The following is a 16200-nucleotide window of genomic DNA, read 5'->3' on the forward strand; positions in this document are numbered from 1 at the left end:
TCTCCGCGGAGTTCGCGCACCATTCCAGCGGTTCGCGCGTCGATCGACGCGGTTGCCAATGCGACGGTTCCCCCCTTCGCGGCAACTGCACCGTCGCTACGTAGGCAGCGGTTAAGCGTCCGACCCACTGACGCGTCGGGCCCGTGTCTCCTCACCTCGCTTCTCGTTGTGTCCGGCGTGTCCGAAGCGTCTCCTGTGTAGCAGGGACGGGCTCGGGTCGCCGGACACCGTATTGAGCCACGTCGGACAAAAAAGGTCTTTGGAGCACGTGGCTGGGAACGATTTTTTGTCCGGCGCGCCCCAAATCCTGAATTTCGTGAACTGAAAAGCACAGCATCACGACGACAACGTAGCATTCAAGCACCAGCACTCCGGCAGGGTTCGCACCAGGTAGACAATGCAGGGAAAATGGCATAAGAGCACTAAGCTGGAGAGAACGTTTTCTGCAGGGTCGTTGAGGAAGAAAGGGAAGGCCTGATAGGTGACTCCATGGGAAGGGTTTATTGGTAGGGTTCAAGATGGAGGACGACCAAGGAAGAGTAGGTACAATGCGGCCGAGGATGGTGGGTTGGTCACTGCAAAGGAGTTCACACGCTTCGCCACATATTAAACCGAAATATGTTTAATTAGAATTAGCAAAATCAACAACTACAGCCAATACAGAAAATTGGATCACAAGTGAGAGGGGGCTAACATTATGCATTAATAGAATCATAGGAATAAACACAGCAATATTGGACATAAAAAACACTAGTATAGCAACAAAACTTTGTAAAGCTCCAGAGAAAAATAGGTACTACTCAATCAAAAAGTAAAAACCCTGCACTGGCTAATTAACACCCAAGATGGCACTAGAAGTGAAACCAAAGTGCTTTTATAAGCAGGGCGATTTAGGATCTTGGCTGGTACTATACAACAAATCTCATCCAAAACAACTAAAGGAGACTCAATCTGCATTGACGCCATTGTTTGCAAGGTCGATGTCACCCATTCCTGTGTCTTCTTCATCCTCACTGTCATCATCACCAGCAACCTCCGCGTTTTTCTCAACCAGGGTATCCAGGTGGGCATTCAATAGCTTATCTTCCTTATCACTCACCTGTTTATACAAAATGCAAATAATACAAAAAATAATGAATCATGAACTAGGAAAAGCTACTATGTAACTATTAAATAGCCAGGAGGTACAACTGTATTAAAACATTTATACTAGAGATTACGAATTAATAAATCATGTGGAAAACTTACAGCTCTCGGTGCTTCTTTCACTATTAGCTTTCCTTTGTGTTTTTCAATCGCTGCTGTGCACGCCTTAACTGCAGCAGTGAGTACTGAGATGCCTTGGTCCTATAGAAAGCAGAAAAGTGCAAAAGATCAATTATTATTTTCAGCAGAGCTGAAACATTATAACTTCCAAAAGCAATACCAAGCCTGAATGAATTCAGATACATGAGGTCTACAAAAGATCAAAAGGCTGTAAGCTCAAAGGACCTTACAATTTGCATGCATTTACAAGTTTGTTATACACAGAAGACATGCTCAAGATATTTCATGCAGATAATAACTGTTACACAATGGGTAGTTTCGGTTTTTCTATCTAACTGTTAATTAAGCATGAGCAACAGTGAAAGCACTCATACTCAGAAAAAGAGATTAACCTGAATGTGGCAATTATAATATACACATCCTTCTATGTGACCAGGCAATCAACTCTATTTCTAGATGACAAGGAGAAACAACAAACTATAGGTTATATATAAGTAATTACCAAACATTATATGCAGTGTTATAGGTGTTGTGTTATTGTTGCTGTAATCAAAGATGCATTGCACTGAATACCCATAGGAAGATCCACAAGTATAGCACTACAACAGCCATCCTGATAATTAGGATACAAATTGATCCATATCATTTCCTTTACCCGAAAATTAGTACACCTAATCAATGAAAAATACCATGAGCAAAAGCCTAAAGTGACTGTTAATCTTAAATTCCGTGTCAAACTAGGAGCTTCTTTCTATAAATGAGAACTGGTCAATCTAATCAATCAAGCAGAATTCCATGAGCCAAAGCCTTCATGAATCATGAAAAGAGGCTGGAGAAAAAACCAACCTTGTCAAGAGTCTGTGTAGTCAGAACATAAAGAGGAGGAGCAACAAGCTTAATCTTCACAGGACAATTAGTGGTACCAGCAGCTTCAGCCTTCCTCATGGCTTCCTGCAATTTCAAATAGAGTAAGCACCACAAAAGATTCCATGGAACCCTAAAGCAGAAACATGTGTTTAACAAGAACCTTAATGTGGAGCACCCCATCGAATTGGAAACACTTCATCTCGACGTCCGCACGGATCTTGAGTGGCTGCGGCGTCATCCTCCTTCTGATGTTCTGGACTAGGGTCTCCTTAATCTCAGGTGTGACAGCAGGCAACACCTTAGTCACCTGCAAGTGAATTGAAGTGCATTTCTAAGTCAAGAACTCCGAATTTAATTACATCGAGTATTATTGGTTACATGAAAATTGTATTTAATCAGTCAGATCAGTCAATAAGATCTGACATTGGTGATTTAGTAGTGATTACATGTAGTAATTGCATTTTATCAGTAAGATCAGGACATAGTGTATATATCAGATTACGAAATGGATGTGCGATATTCGGTGGGGTGGACAAAGAAAAATATGAACCTCTTCGCCATCCGGGCCGATCTCCTTCTCCTCGTACGTGAGCACGTCGAGGATGGCGTCGGGGTCAGCTACAACGAGCTTGAACGCCTCGAAGGCGTGGCCGTACTTGCGGTATAGCGGCCACCCGATGCGCTGGTAGATGGGCTCGAGGTCGATCTCGAGCGTCTCGGCGACGTGTCGCATGATGGAGTGCACGAGCTTGGACTTGTTGTACCTGTCCTCGCATGAGCGCGCCTCCTCCTCGGAGACCCTGCGCTTGGAGAGGTCGATGTATCCCTTGTCGCGGTCGACGCGGAGCACGATGGCGGGCTCCTGGCGGCCGACCTTGATGAGCGAGGAGATGGAGCGGATGCGCCTGCGCGAGAGCTCGGAGAAGAGGATCATGCCCTCCACGTTGTTGTACTCGAGCAGCGAGACGTAGGCGCCCATGTCCGCGATGTGCTTCACCTGGATCATCACCGCCGCATCCACCTCCGGGAACCGCGCCTCGTACATCCGGCACTCCAGGTTCGGCATCGCGCCGGCGGCCGGGCGGGGCCCCGGGCCGTCGCCGGAGCTGGACGGGGGCGCGCGCGCGGCGGATCTAGGGTTTGCTTGCTTGGGTTTTTTTTGGTCGGTGGGAGGGCGGCGGCGGGCAGAGGATATATGCTGCTTTGCTGTACGCCGCTCTCTCGGGTGGGGCACGATCCGACGGTGCTGACGGACTTCTGGTTGTGCAGGTTCGTGTGACGGTAGCGTACTCTGCGGAATACGTAACCGAAGCACCGTTTGTGGAGAAGAGTGGCCGGGAGCTCGTGCAGCTCACGCCAGAGCCACCACCGGATCCCCTTCCTCTTCCTGCCATTCCTTGCCGCCGCCTCTTTTCTTGGAGCGGAGGAAAGGAGGAGGACAAGTAGCCGCCGGGAGGAACCTCCCGGCTCGTCTCCTTCTCCTTCTCCGCCCCCCATTGCCTCCTCTCTCTGCCTTTCTAGCGATTCCCACCCGCAGCTTCCTCCGCCGCCGCGCTACCGGGAGTGGAGGGGGCGGTCAGACTGCGAGATGGCTTCGCCGGAGGCGTCGGCGGCGGGCGGGGATGCGGCGGCCCAGACGGCCGCCGTCGAGGTGGAGCCGATCCGGCTGCCGTCGCATGAGGACATGAAGATGCAGGACACGTACAACAACTGCGTCGTCCGGAGCGTGTTGAGTGGTGTCATGGGTAACGACCTCAACTCAAAATCTCTTTTACTCGGTTGCTCGTACTGCTTAGTCAGCCACGGGTTCTCACGGGGAAACTTTGAGGCAGTGTTTGTTTGTTTGTTGTACTGGGAGTTTGGGGCACAGAAATGTGTAGTAACTGAATCATGATAAAAGTCAATATGTCTCCATGATCTCGTCGAGTGGCGTGCTGTCGGAGTTTGGATGGTGTGACATGGAGGCTAGAGGTTCATTCTTTAGATGGTTGGCTGTTTACCTGTCTGTCTCGAGAGTTAGATACAAAACAGTGCTAGTTTTGCAAGATATGGACTTAATTTTGTTCCAAGGAGCGGCGACATACTAACTTATGTATGTTCAAAGGTTGCACTCGCTTGTTTTGATCTTTTCATGCGTTGGGCTTTGTTTGCTTAGAGCTGTTTACTGTTAGTTACCTTGGTTGACAGGAAATCCTTGCAGGCGATAAAAGAAAACCTTTTTGCTCCCGTTTCAGTGAACCGTCATGTGAAACACATGTCACAATGTCATAATGGAGGTGCCTTTTTTTTTTCCTTCAAATGAACTTGCCTCGGAGAGTTGGGGTGTAAAGTTGCTCTAGTGATTTGTCATGTAAACTTGTGGTCATGGAAGAGTCGACTCGATAAAATTTCCGAGACTTAACTTTGAAGAGTTTGTCTTTACAAGTCAGTCAGATGGTCAAGGATTAAGAAAAACCAAGTTTTTACAAATCTGAAAGAGCTTTTGTAGAGTCGAGGATTAATGATGCACAATCTTTTTTGCATCAGCCTGTGATGTGGAAGTATATATCGTCCAATTTTGCTTTGTGTAATGACTCATTTGTTGATGGTTTAGAGGATAGAACCAGTGATGTCGGTACCGTGAGTATCAGTATTTCCTTAAAGTTTGGCATTTGGTTACTAAGGTAGAAACCATGTTAGCTAATGACTCTACTCCCTATGTACCTATTTACTTGGCACACACACATTTCTACTTCCAGCTTTGACCATTAATTTATAACTAATGAATTATATGTTGTATACTACAAATTTATATTATCAAATTCCTATTCTAACAAATATTTAAATGATATAATCGATGACAAATATCTCATGCAAAACTGTTGTTGACTGCATTGCTTACATTTGATAGGTGGTGGTCTTGGTGTAATGATGGGACTATTTCTTGGAGCTTTGGAGAATCCAGTCATGGCAGAGGAGATGACAGCAAGGCAACAAATAGTCTACCAGGCAAAGCAGATGGGAAGGAGAAGTATGGGCAATGCTAAGACCTTTGCAGTAATGGGCCTGATTTTCTCTGCAGTTGAATGTGTCGTAGAGAAGGTAGATGCACTGTGACGTTTTTTTTCAATTGTGCGCAGTTTTTAAGAATTTATACTTATTTGGATACTTTGAATTGTCATGATGTGGCAGGCTCGGGCAAGGCATGACGTTACCAATTCAGCAGTAGCTGGTTGTGTCACAGGAGGAGCTTTAGCTGTGAAAGGTAAGTTTTTTCTGTAATAATTGTGAATGAGATCCAACATAATTTTACCATGAATCAGTCTATGCTCTCTAGTTCATTTCCCTTGATGCGATCATTAGAGATGTTTAGGTTGACTTGAGTTGGATGAGCCGACATTTCGTTACGGATGTAGGAAAGGGACTGAGCACACTCAATCTTACTTGAACATGAAGTCGGTGTGCCCAGCCATCAGTTTATGTCCCAAATTCTCTATTCTCATATTTCAGATACTTTGTGGTACTTGGGAGTTTGGAGATACTTATGCCTGTTATGGTGTTTTGATAACTTTCCTCATCTATAACTTAATTTTTTACTGCTTAGCCAATGTTGTGATCGCTTCTTTTGAAATAATTGTTTGGTACTTATGATCCAGCTAATTTTAGGAGTAAATAGGTCTTATGAATGAAGACAAAACCATGGACAACAATTACCAATCGCTCTAGCACGTCCAATATCCTATGCTGTTGTTCGTTATGTGGCTCGATTCGAAAGTTCATCCTCTAAGGAAATTTTTATTTCCTTGCAGGTGGCCCTCAAGCTGCTTGTATGGGCTGTGCGGGTTTTGCTGCCTTTTCGGTGGCAATTGAGAAGTTCATGGATCGCCATACTTGAATCAGTGGTGGAAACATTGCATCCTCTATACATGTCAGTAAATCAAGTGGTCGTTTTTGTGGCAAGCATTAGCAGGATTCAGCATTGCCTGGAGAACTTCTAGTTATAATTTTGCAATATTTAGTGGTTGTTACATGTATCCAGGGATCTTGTAACCTAAGTTTTGTAACTTCCGGCTATCCTTGGCACTGAGTAGCTATAATTCTAGCAGTCTGTCTGCCGATTCGATGCTATGTTATGTCATTGCTGTAATTTTACTGATGCAATAGCAGGCTGCTACGGCTGGGCTGTATTTCTTCCTCCGAGTTTTAGCTCTGCCAGGTGCCATGATACAATTTGTTGATAGCCTGTGATAAAGGATGGATGGACATGTTGTTTAGCTGATAGGTCTATGGAACATTTGCCCGAACACCCCACCTGTCCAAAAAAACAGAAAGTTTTGCACTTTTTTTTCAAAATCAGTCATAGCATGTTCATCCCAGCCAGTGTGTTCTGGCAAATGTGACACAAAAGTTTAATGATATCTGGCAAAGATACAATTGAACGATGTATTTTGGCAAACGATGGAAAATAACGGTGGCCTGTAGAAAATTTTCCAAAAAACAAAACGATGCTGAAAAGGCCCGCTCGATCAAAGGCCTTTGGGCCGCACGATGATACTCGGATCGCCACGAACGAGCCCAACATTGTCTGCTACCGGAGAGCCTTGTTGTGCTCGACCAACATCGTCTGCTAAAACAGGGAGAGCACGCCCAACCCTTTTCGATTACCTCGGCCCCCCAAGCGCTGCCGCCGCCGACCTAGCGCAGGGCTTGAGAGGTATGGCGCCGACCGTTGACGACGGACGGCAGCCCCAAAAAGCATCTTTTGGTACCATCTTGTCCGATCTGCAGGTATTACGATATCTGTATCTGCTCTTTTTTATTTTGATTTGTTCCTAGCTAGTCTAAATAATTTTTCACCAGATCGTTGTAGATCGATGGGCGCCTTATTCTTTCTGTTATCTCTCTCCTCCCTCTCTGAAACAGGCATGTATCTTTGAGCCCGGTATAATCCTTTATGGCTGGACTAGAGATATTGTTCTACTTCTTTTTAGTAGAGGAACAGGAACGGGAGAAGAAATCGTCAGTGATGCTGTCAAGTTAGCGGGAGCGGCAGAAACAGAAACTAGCTCTGTTGGTGATGAATATGACGTATGCTTGGACGAGGACGACTGTTACTACTACGACGAGGATATCGGCGGCTATGTCACAGTCGACAACTTCCATGACCTCGGTGACGACATTGATCGAAGTCGTCCACCACCGAGTTTCACAGTTCCTTATTATCATGGAGATGGCGATAACATATGTATGGATAGCTACAATGCTCGGTACATGGTAGAGCTGCTGGCTGTGCGTCCTCGCTTCAGCTTCGTAGGCACCTTTGTTGCCTTTACCGATTATTCTGAATGCTATTCATCTTCACAAAGAGGACAAGATTCGAAGGTATACATTCATGCATGTGATACTATATCTTTAACCTTTTGCTCTCCATATCTCCTTCTGAAGCGTTTTGTCCCATTGACGATATACGCTGCAGGGTTATTTAAAGCTACATTCAGAAGGCCAGGCCATTAGTGACCAATTCTCTATTAGGATTACTATCCCAGAGAATGGCAACAGGATAACTGATGTAGGAGTGTTCTCCTACACAGTGGACCCTTACACGTGCGACATTGCTGTAACGCACACCATCTCAACTCGACGCGGCAGGAAAATGGACGTTACTTTTGTGCCGATACACACTGCTACACAGGTCAATGTGTACGTCACCCTTGATCTCATATCTAGTGGCAGCATCTACTATGTCTATGGTGGAATTACTGCATTCCACCAACTCTATGGCGGCAAGGATGTCATTCTCTTTTCTCATGGAAAAGAGGACAAAGCAAAGGTTATAGATGGCAAACTTCCACTGTCACGTAACTGGGCTGCTGTACCAATATACTTGAAGCCTCTCCTGACAATCAAGATGAACCTGTGCGTTACATCTAATCAAGATCATGATGATCATGGTCGTACCATCTCCTTCCAAGGTGATATTACCTTCTATCGCGACGATCCTGAAAAGACAATCTGCACTGAAGACAATGATAAAGTTAAAGTGAAGATTGCATACCGGTAATTGATGTGTTAAGATACAAGAGACAGATCGTTGTAAACTGCGCAGCCCTTCATGTGTTTTTTGTTTGGTTTGTGTAAACCTATAAATCTGAAACATGGTGTGACACGTAGCTAAGATATAAGGTTACATCTGCACTAGGGTGGTTGCTAGCATCCATCATACTAGCTCTGTCCATAAAAAGATGTCGTAAGTTTAGTGTATAGATATATTTGAATTCAAAAAATATATATCATAAACAAATCTCTAACATTATGGATAGAGGCAATACTTTTTATTACAAGTGAAAATGGAAGTAGATAAGGAGAGAAATGACAAGAATCACCTGTTATTTTCATCTATATCTATATCTATCTATATATATATAGAGAGAACTCTTGGTATGTGCGATAGCTGTGGCAACCACATCTATCACCGCACATCGTCCTCGAGATTCGGGCGAGGTAAGAGAAGTCCTAGCTTTTTTACATTTTTCATAGTGGTCCGTGGCCAAGCTGGTCCCCACATGTGTAAAAAGACAAATATGAGTGGGTCGGGAGGGCGGCGAAGGTTGCTGAGTCTCGGGGAAAGCTAAGGTCGGTGGATATGTCGACAACGAGCTTTGCGGTGCAAGCGGGGAGAACGTTGGTGCGGGTTTGGAGAACCAAGTTTTATTCATGGCAGCTGAGAGCATCTCCAGTCGCATCCCCCAAACCGTCCCCCAAACGGCGCCGGATCGAGCGTTTGGGGGACGAGTTTTGTTCGTGCCGCGTTTGGGTGACGTCGCTCCCCAGTCGCATCCCCCAAAGGCCGTCCCCAATGAGGAATTCAAATAGTTTGCATTCAAAAGAGATCGTTCCCGCCGAAGTCGTCACGATCAGAGTAGCGGCGATCAAAGTACTGAGCGCGCGATCATATTATAGACCGATGTAAATTAGAAGAAGGGGTTGGGCGACGCCGACGACGTATCCTGAGTCGACGTAGGCCCGTCGATCACGATGAACTCATCGTGATCTGACCGGTGTGCATGCTCCGTCGCCGACATCGAGGCAGAGGCCAACGCAGGTGTAGTAGCGTCTGCCGGCTCTTGCTCCGGGGTTGGGGCCGCTGCCGCTGCCTGGGCCGCCACCTCGGTCGCCGCCATTTTGGCTTCGATGGCGTCGAGGATCTGGCCTTTGAAGAAGTTGTACGCCGCCCGCGTCCGAGGAGACATTCCTTCTGTCGACGCTCTCAGCAGGGACATGTCGTCCCTGTGTTTCTTCAGCTCCATCTTCTCCTCTTTCCTCTTGAGCAGCGCCATCCACCTTTCCTCGGCCTTTTTGTCACGGGAGAGCAAGGTCGAGGAGTCCTCGACGAGGCACTGTGTGAGCGACGCTTGCGTCTTCTCGGACGACGCAGCGTCGGCCAAGGCGGCCTTGGCAACCTTGTTGCCGATAGGGCGCCCTGCCGATGTTGCCAGCGGCGCATCCAGATCAATGGCGTCTTTCCCCTTCGACAATGAAATGCGCGTCAACTTCCATTTGTGGTTCTTCTTGAGCTTGCTATAGCAATGCATCAGCGTGAACGACATATGCCCATCCGAGTTCTTCCAGTACAAATTTGTGGCTTTGTCAAACTAACCAAAGGAAGCGCAATCATTTCATCGAACACAATGTAGGCGCTACAGATTATGTAAGAAAGAGTCGTACCAGTTGCACTACTAGGAAAAGGCCTAGCCGTAAGACTGCCATCAGTGGCGCACCATGGCTGCCGTGCGCCACTACTACTTAGCAGTGGCGCACCACAAAACGGTGGGCCACTGTTACAAAAGTAGTAGTGGCGCACCTTGATTCTGGTGCGCCATAAGTAAGTGGTGACAGGAGGCCAGGTCCTTCCCCAACCTAGTAGTGGCGCACGTCTCCGGGGTGCGCCACTGCTACATTCCTTACCTATGGCGCACGTTGTAGAGGTGCGCCACTGCTAGGAGGTGTCCAGAGACCGTTTAGAGATGATAGGCTTAGCAATGGCGCACTGCTGCGGTGCGCCACTGCTACATAGGTTACCTATGGCACATGTCATTAGGTGCGCCACTGCTAGGGGGTGGCCAGAGCCCCTTTAGAGATGAGAGGCGTAGCAGTGGCGCACCACTTAGCAGTGCGCCATTGCTATGTCACCCTAGCAGTGGCGCACGGCTATGTGGTGCGCCACTGCTAACCTGGGACCATTTCCTGCTTTTCACCCTCCACTCACATGTGCCACCCACTTTCCTCAAACACTCTTCCACCACCACCTACCACCAAATCTGGATCTGGTCGTGTTGCCCCTCCTTTCCACCTCATTTTCACCTCTTCATTCACCAAAATTAAGTTGGTAAACTTAATTTTCTTCATAGGTAAGTAATGGTGAAGCTTTCTTAGCTCAATACCCTACTCAATCTCAACTTTTTACCTCATCCAACACTCTAGGTCTCGCCGTATCGGTAACTTTGTTGGTTTTATGCTTTGTGTGTGACCGGTTCCGATCGTCTTGCACACACACGTGTGTGTGCACATATGTTATGCGAAGCTCATGTGTTATGCGCATGCGCGAAAAGCGTCTCGATCACGTGCATGTGTGTTGTATGCGAAGCCTCCACATGTGTTGTATATGCAAAGCCTCCGATCCACACATGTGTTGCATGTGTTTGTTTGCAGGGATTTGAAATGCGATGGAGTTGCCAATATTATGTAAGAAAGAGTCGTACCAGTTTTGGCTGACATCAGCGCCGCTGTCGCCTCTGGTCTCTAAGTTATGATGGTATCCATGGAACATGTTCACCGACGCTTGGATGATGGCCCATCGTGTCGACATTGCCTTTTGGCTCCTCTTCATTGCCACTTTGTTATAGTCGCTGTTGATGAGCTTGCGCTCATCGAACTTGGCCTTGATCCTCGCCCAATACTTCCCGTATTTTTGGTTGGCGCCGATGATGGAGTCATGGCTCACCGTCGCCCACGACTCGCATAGACATTGATCCTCCAGAGGCATCCAATTGGGGCCTCGTGTGCCCGACGCCTTCTTCTTCTTATTCCTCACGCCGTCCGCGTCAACCTCCACGAGATCATCGGCATCCTCACTGGCACCCTCGTCGTCCTCTTCGTCCTCGTCGTCCTCCACCCCCTCCTCCACCCCTCCCCCTCCTCCTCCTCGTCCTCCTCCACCTCCTCCTCCTCCTCCTCAGCATCGGCGCCGTTGAATTCGAGCGGCCCCTGCGGCCATTGAACGGGGCGCCCTCTGGGCCGGCTCCTACCTCGTACGTCGGGGAGTAGAACATAGCATTGGGTTTGAAGCCTCCATGAGGCAGCGCATCCTCGTACCGCGGTGACAAGTTTGGCGTCACGCACCCGGGAGTGGCGGAGGGGCCGTCGTTGTGGAACCCGGATGTCGACGTGGACAACACTCCCGAAAAATACGGCGGCACCGTCGTACTCCATGGGCTCGGTTGGTGGCAGCGATACACCCGGCCAGCGCGTGCTGGTGCGCGCGCGCCGCCAACACCTTCTTCTCCAGCTGCGCCGCCCTTCGTCCTTTCTGCTCCGCTGTCGACATCTTCCGGCTTCTTCTTCGGAGCCGGCGCCTTCCGCGGCTTCGCGAAGGGCGCCTTTGCCCCTTTCGTCTCATTGCCCGGCGGCTTCTTAGCCGCTTTCTTGGCCATTTTTTTGGAGGCAGTCGGTGGTGCCATGGATGGGGAGAGGGTGGCGGCGGGAGGAACAGCGTAGCGACGGCAGGAGGGAGAAATGAATCGGCGGGCGGGATAGGTGTGTTGGGATGGCAGAAATGCGCGGCGGGAGAGGCGCGATTAGGCGGGAGCGGTGGACGAATTTTTTCTGTGTCGCTGACGCGTCGGCCCCGCGTCGCTTCCCTCGCTTTTCGGTGTGTCCGGCGTCCTCTCGCTGACAAGGCGCTTCCACCCGCGAAGACCATCGTGCGCGAGGCGCCGGCGCGCCCGATGCCAAGGGGCTGGCACGGGGTTGCCGGCGCTTCTATTGGGCTCGAAAATTAGCCAACGTCGTTTGGGTCGCGCCGGTGTAAGCTCATTTTCGCTGCGGGCCCCAAAACGCTATCGAGACCGCTGTGGGACACGTCAGTGAAGATGCCCTTACTGCCCCCATTTGTGACCTATAATGCAGCATACTCTATTACTCTGAGTACTTTCAGAGAACTCTCTTATTTTAGACAAATCTGCAACAAGTACATGCGTGTATCACTGCACACCGGAAGAAGACTTGAAACCCAAAAAAAACAATGACTTGAAATCTTGCGGACTTGTAGCGTGATAGACTGATAAAACAAGCGAGGAACATTTCTCTCAGGTAGCAGTAAAATGTGACTACAGTTGAGTACACTTCATCAAGGTGCAACATCTGTAATGTCTTAGGTCAACAAGAAAACATCTACACTAGCATCCCTAGAGTTCACATCCGCATCAAGAGGCCACGTTTGGCGATCTAAAATCACAGCCTCTTATGTCTTCTCCCTGAAGAAGTGCCTAGTCTAGTCTTCGATTATGGCGATGAGCATGGAAGCCTCTTCAGCATTCGGCCCTCTGGTATCTGCAACCAAGGCAGTAACAGAGAGAACAATCAGGCCATCTGAAACGAATCAATCGAGGCAAAAAGGGACGAGATCAAGGAGTAGGCTTGGTAATGCACCTGAAGTGGGGAGGTTGGACATGAGCTGCTTGACGATCCCGTTGGAGTTGGACTCGTGTTCTTCCTCCTTGCTCTCGCCTTTGCTGTGATCAGCGTCTCCATTGCTTGCCTTGGCGTCTTCAGCGCTGCTGCCGTGACCATTGGCGCCGGACATGGCCATGCCGATCTTGGAAGCCATGGCGCTCAGTATGCCAGCCTGCTCGCCTCCGCCTTCCTCCGCATCTGTCCCTCCCCTTTTCTCTTCCTCTGTTCCTGCTGCCCCCGACACATAATCAGATTGTTTCACGGACGGAAGATGCGAACTCTGCTGTTCTTCTGATATTGTAGAGTATGAAATTGGATGACAGAGAGTAAACGCGCAAATCCTTACCCGTGACCGGTGCGGGAGGAGATGAGCTGGACAGGAGCCTGTGGAAGATCCCGCCGCCGCCATTGCTGTCTTTCTGCTCCTCATCCTGGCCGTCAGCGGCAGCAGAGACCACATTTCCGTTGCCATTGCCTTCGGCGCCGTCCTCGCCGCCGCCGCCGCTCCCGTTGGCACCAGACATGGCCGCGCCGATCTTGGACGCCATGCTGCTCAGGAACCCAGCCTCCTCCACCACCGCCACCGCCACCACCTCCTCCTTCCCCTGCACCACCCGACCACCGCCCGCTTCTTCTTGCTCTTCCTCTCGCCCGCGCTTCTTCCCCTGCGCCATGGCCACGGCGTCCTCCTGCTCCCTCCTCTCCTGCTCGCCCACCGAGTCCTCCATCCCGAATCGAAACTAGAACCACGACCAGCAGTCAACTCGCAAGTGTGTTGCAGGAAGCTCCGAACAGATCGATCAGGGATAGATAATCTTCGAGTAGGAGCCGTGCCGCAGGAGAGATATATAGCGTGGCCGCTGGCGCGGGTTCGTGCGTACACGCGTCCCGCGGACATGGCCACCCTCGCGTAGTCGCGTGCTTGGCCTGGGGCAGCGTAGCCTGCCCCGCGAGGATTGGTCGGCCGTGGCCACTATATTTTAAGGTTCGCTTTGTGGATTGCGCTCTTGGTTTTTTCACGTCGGTTCCGGCCGGTGGATCACAGGGGCTGGTCGGTGTGGTCGCCGGTGCCTAGGACGGAGAGTGTCGACACTCGAGAGACGGGGTCTTGGCTTTGTCCTGGGAAGCGCGACTGTGCTGTCTACGTGAGTAGTACTCCCTCCGATCCTATTTAATTGATTCAGATTTAGTATAAAATTGTGCTAAATTCGAATCAATTAAAAAAGACCAGAGGAATACGTAGTAATATGGTCGATCTGAACTTAATGATCGTAAGTCGCAAGGTTGTGAATGGAACTTGCAATCAGTTTTACGGCCAAGCCAGGATTGCTATGTGCCCAATGTCTATCTGTACGATATACTACAGTAGCTTCTGTATGCGTGGTTGTGACTGCTCTCTGCCCTGTGCCCCCAACGAGTAAAATAGCAGCATGAACCACTTCTTAACAACAAGATCAAAGTGGCGCAGCGGAAGCGTGGTGGGCCCATAACCCACAGGTCCCAAGATCGAAACTTGGCTTTGATATTCCTTTTTTCCCTAATTGTTTGCTCATATATTTACTAAACCATCCTGCTAGTCATAAGATTTTGTTTTTCAAAAGATCCTGAGAAATCGTTTCACAATAACATGTGGCGACACTGAGAGTAGAAAACGTGTTCAAATAATCAAATCCTAACTTTTCGTTTTTCTGCTATGCCGTTTCGCAAGAACAATGGGCGAACCTGACACTGACAGTGAAAGATGTTTATCGTCTCCCTAGCACACATGGATGCCACACCACAACATGTTGATACCATCCCTAGCACAGCCCTACCATTCCCCGCCTCGTGCGGGGGGGACCGCCGGTGTTCGTGCGCCAGGACCTCCTCCCTAGCGCCGCCACTCGCAACTCCCAATCGCCCCACGAACCGGAGGTCAAAACTACCGCCGCCCTGCACCGTCATGGGGCCGGGCGGCGATAGGGGCAGGGGAAGGGCGGCACAGTTGGGTTCAGAGCTTCGCCGCCACTATGCGATAAACGATGCCGCCCCTGGTCGTTAAACGCCGTTGTCGCATGGTTTCCTTGGTCAACATCGCGCGGAATCGGACCAGCACATCGACGACATCTAGCAGCTGTGGTATGAGCGGAATTGGAGAGCGAGAGAGCAAGAAATTTTTGCAAGCCAGAGGAGTCCACATGAGCTCTTCGTCAAACTCGATTTAACCGGAGCTCGAGTCAATGGGAGCTCGTCGTATCTGTCGGGATCCAGGGCAGCACGGTTCGCCCCGTCCGATTCGTCCCAAATCTCGGGCCCTCTCTCCACCTCGCCTCGGTTAGTTATTAACGGGGGAGCTTCGCTCCGATTCGTACTGCTCCAGCGGCAGCGAATCCGTCGGGATCTAGGGACGGCGTGCCAGAATCCGTAGAGGAGGACGTTCCAGATCAAGAGAGTTTGAGCGGCTTTGCTTCCATGTGCAGGTCCTATCGTGGCCAGCAACAACGATTCTATTGGGGGATTCATGGATTAGCTCATTCGGTTACTATACATGGCGTGGGACAGTTAAAGCGAGAACAAAGTGAGTACGAATCTGTGCGCGGATCAAACGGCCATGGACGCATGCGTACCTACCTATGTGTGTAGCAAATCCACACTAAAGAAAGAATATTGTTTCTATTTTGCAATTTTTCAACGGGAGATAATATTTCTTAATTAAATCTTCTTTTAAATTATCCCAAAAATTAATGCCACCAGTAGGTAATGAATGCAACCACTCTTTAGCTTTCCCATTAAGTGAGCATGGAAATAACTTCAGTTTTAGAATACCACTTTCCACATTTTTAAATTTTTGCATGTCACATGTTTCAACAAAATCACAAAGATGCATAGAGGCATCCACCATAGTACTACCGCCAAATTGTTTCCTAGTTATCAAGTTCAACAAACTAGGACTTACTTCATAACTATCAGCTTTTATCTCATGTATGGCAATGGGCCTAGCAATAAATTGATCATTTGGAGTGTTTGTATAATCACACAACTTAGTTCTTTCTCCTATTTTTGCAATTTTTTATGTGTTTTTAATTTTTTTAATGCAAACTGAAAATAAAATGAAACTAAAACAATGCAAACCGAAATAAAAAATGCAACACAAAATGCAAAACTTAAAATAAAATAACAAACCGAAATATGCAAGACAATAACAAAACAAAATAAAATGCTTTGAAGGTAAATATGGATAATATGGTGCTCACGTGCGTGCAACCTCCCCAAGCTTAGGTGTTTACACAAGTTGGTGATGAAGTTGACTTCCAACTAGCTCCGCGGCAATGGCTTCAGAAAACAGTCTTGATGGGCGTAGAGTGTATACGCTTAGGT

At 48.6% G+C, this 16200-nt stretch overlaps 4 protein-coding genes across 5 annotated transcripts; 2 read left to right on the plus strand and 2 right to left on the minus strand.

Moving 5' to 3' along the window:
- Nucleotides 1-679: 679 nt before the first annotated feature.
- Nucleotides 680-3293, minus strand: LOC127295772 (eukaryotic translation initiation factor 2 subunit alpha homolog). Its single transcript, XM_051325770.2, has 5 exons — nucleotides 2684-3293; nucleotides 2294-2440; nucleotides 2113-2217; nucleotides 1249-1347; nucleotides 680-1099 (listed from the first exon to the last, which is right to left on the minus strand). Exons 1-5 carry the CDS (start codon nucleotides 3197-3199, stop codon nucleotides 947-949), a joined length of 1020 nt encoding a protein of 339 aa, XP_051181730.1. The 5' UTR covers nucleotides 3200-3293; the 3' UTR covers nucleotides 680-946.
- Nucleotides 3294-3482: 189 nt separating this feature from the next.
- LOC127295773 (mitochondrial import inner membrane translocase subunit TIM22-4) lies at nucleotides 3483-6309 on the plus strand. The gene is made up of 4 exons (XM_051325771.2): nucleotides 3483-3878; nucleotides 5024-5214; nucleotides 5305-5377; nucleotides 5922-6309. Exons 1-4 carry the CDS (start codon nucleotides 3722-3724, stop codon nucleotides 6005-6007), a joined length of 507 nt encoding a protein of 168 aa, XP_051181731.1. The 5' UTR covers nucleotides 3483-3721; the 3' UTR covers nucleotides 6008-6309.
- Nucleotides 6310-6753: 444 nt separating this feature from the next.
- Nucleotides 6754-8307, plus strand: LOC127295774 (uncharacterized). The gene is made up of 3 exons (XM_051325772.2): nucleotides 6754-6900; nucleotides 7036-7494; nucleotides 7589-8307. Exons 1-3 carry the CDS (start codon nucleotides 6829-6831, stop codon nucleotides 8171-8173), a joined length of 1116 nt encoding a protein of 371 aa, XP_051181732.1. The 5' UTR covers nucleotides 6754-6828; the 3' UTR covers nucleotides 8174-8307.
- A 4012-nt stretch (nucleotides 8308-12319) lies between these two features.
- LOC127348974 (uncharacterized) lies at nucleotides 12320-13739 on the minus strand. Of its 2 annotated transcripts, none has more exons than XM_051374818.2 (3): nucleotides 13190-13739; nucleotides 12820-13071; nucleotides 12320-12720 (listed from the first exon to the last, which is right to left on the minus strand). In XM_051374818.2, exons 1-3 carry the CDS (start codon nucleotides 13569-13571, stop codon nucleotides 12662-12664), a joined length of 693 nt encoding a protein of 230 aa, XP_051230778.1. In that variant the 5' UTR covers nucleotides 13572-13739; the 3' UTR covers nucleotides 12320-12661. The 2 variants fall into 2 exon arrangements, with proteins under 2 accessions (XP_051230778.1, XP_051230777.1); XM_051374817.2 differs by having other exon boundaries at nucleotides 12820-13074; nucleotides 13190-13735.
- Nucleotides 13740-16200: the final 2461 nt, after the last annotated feature.

The sequence above is a fragment of the Lolium perenne genome, chromosome 4 (assembly GCF_019359855.2).
Source record: "Lolium perenne isolate Kyuss_39 chromosome 4, Kyuss_2.0, whole genome shotgun sequence".
Lineage (NCBI taxonomy): Eukaryota > Viridiplantae > Streptophyta > Magnoliopsida > Poales > Poaceae > Lolium > Lolium perenne.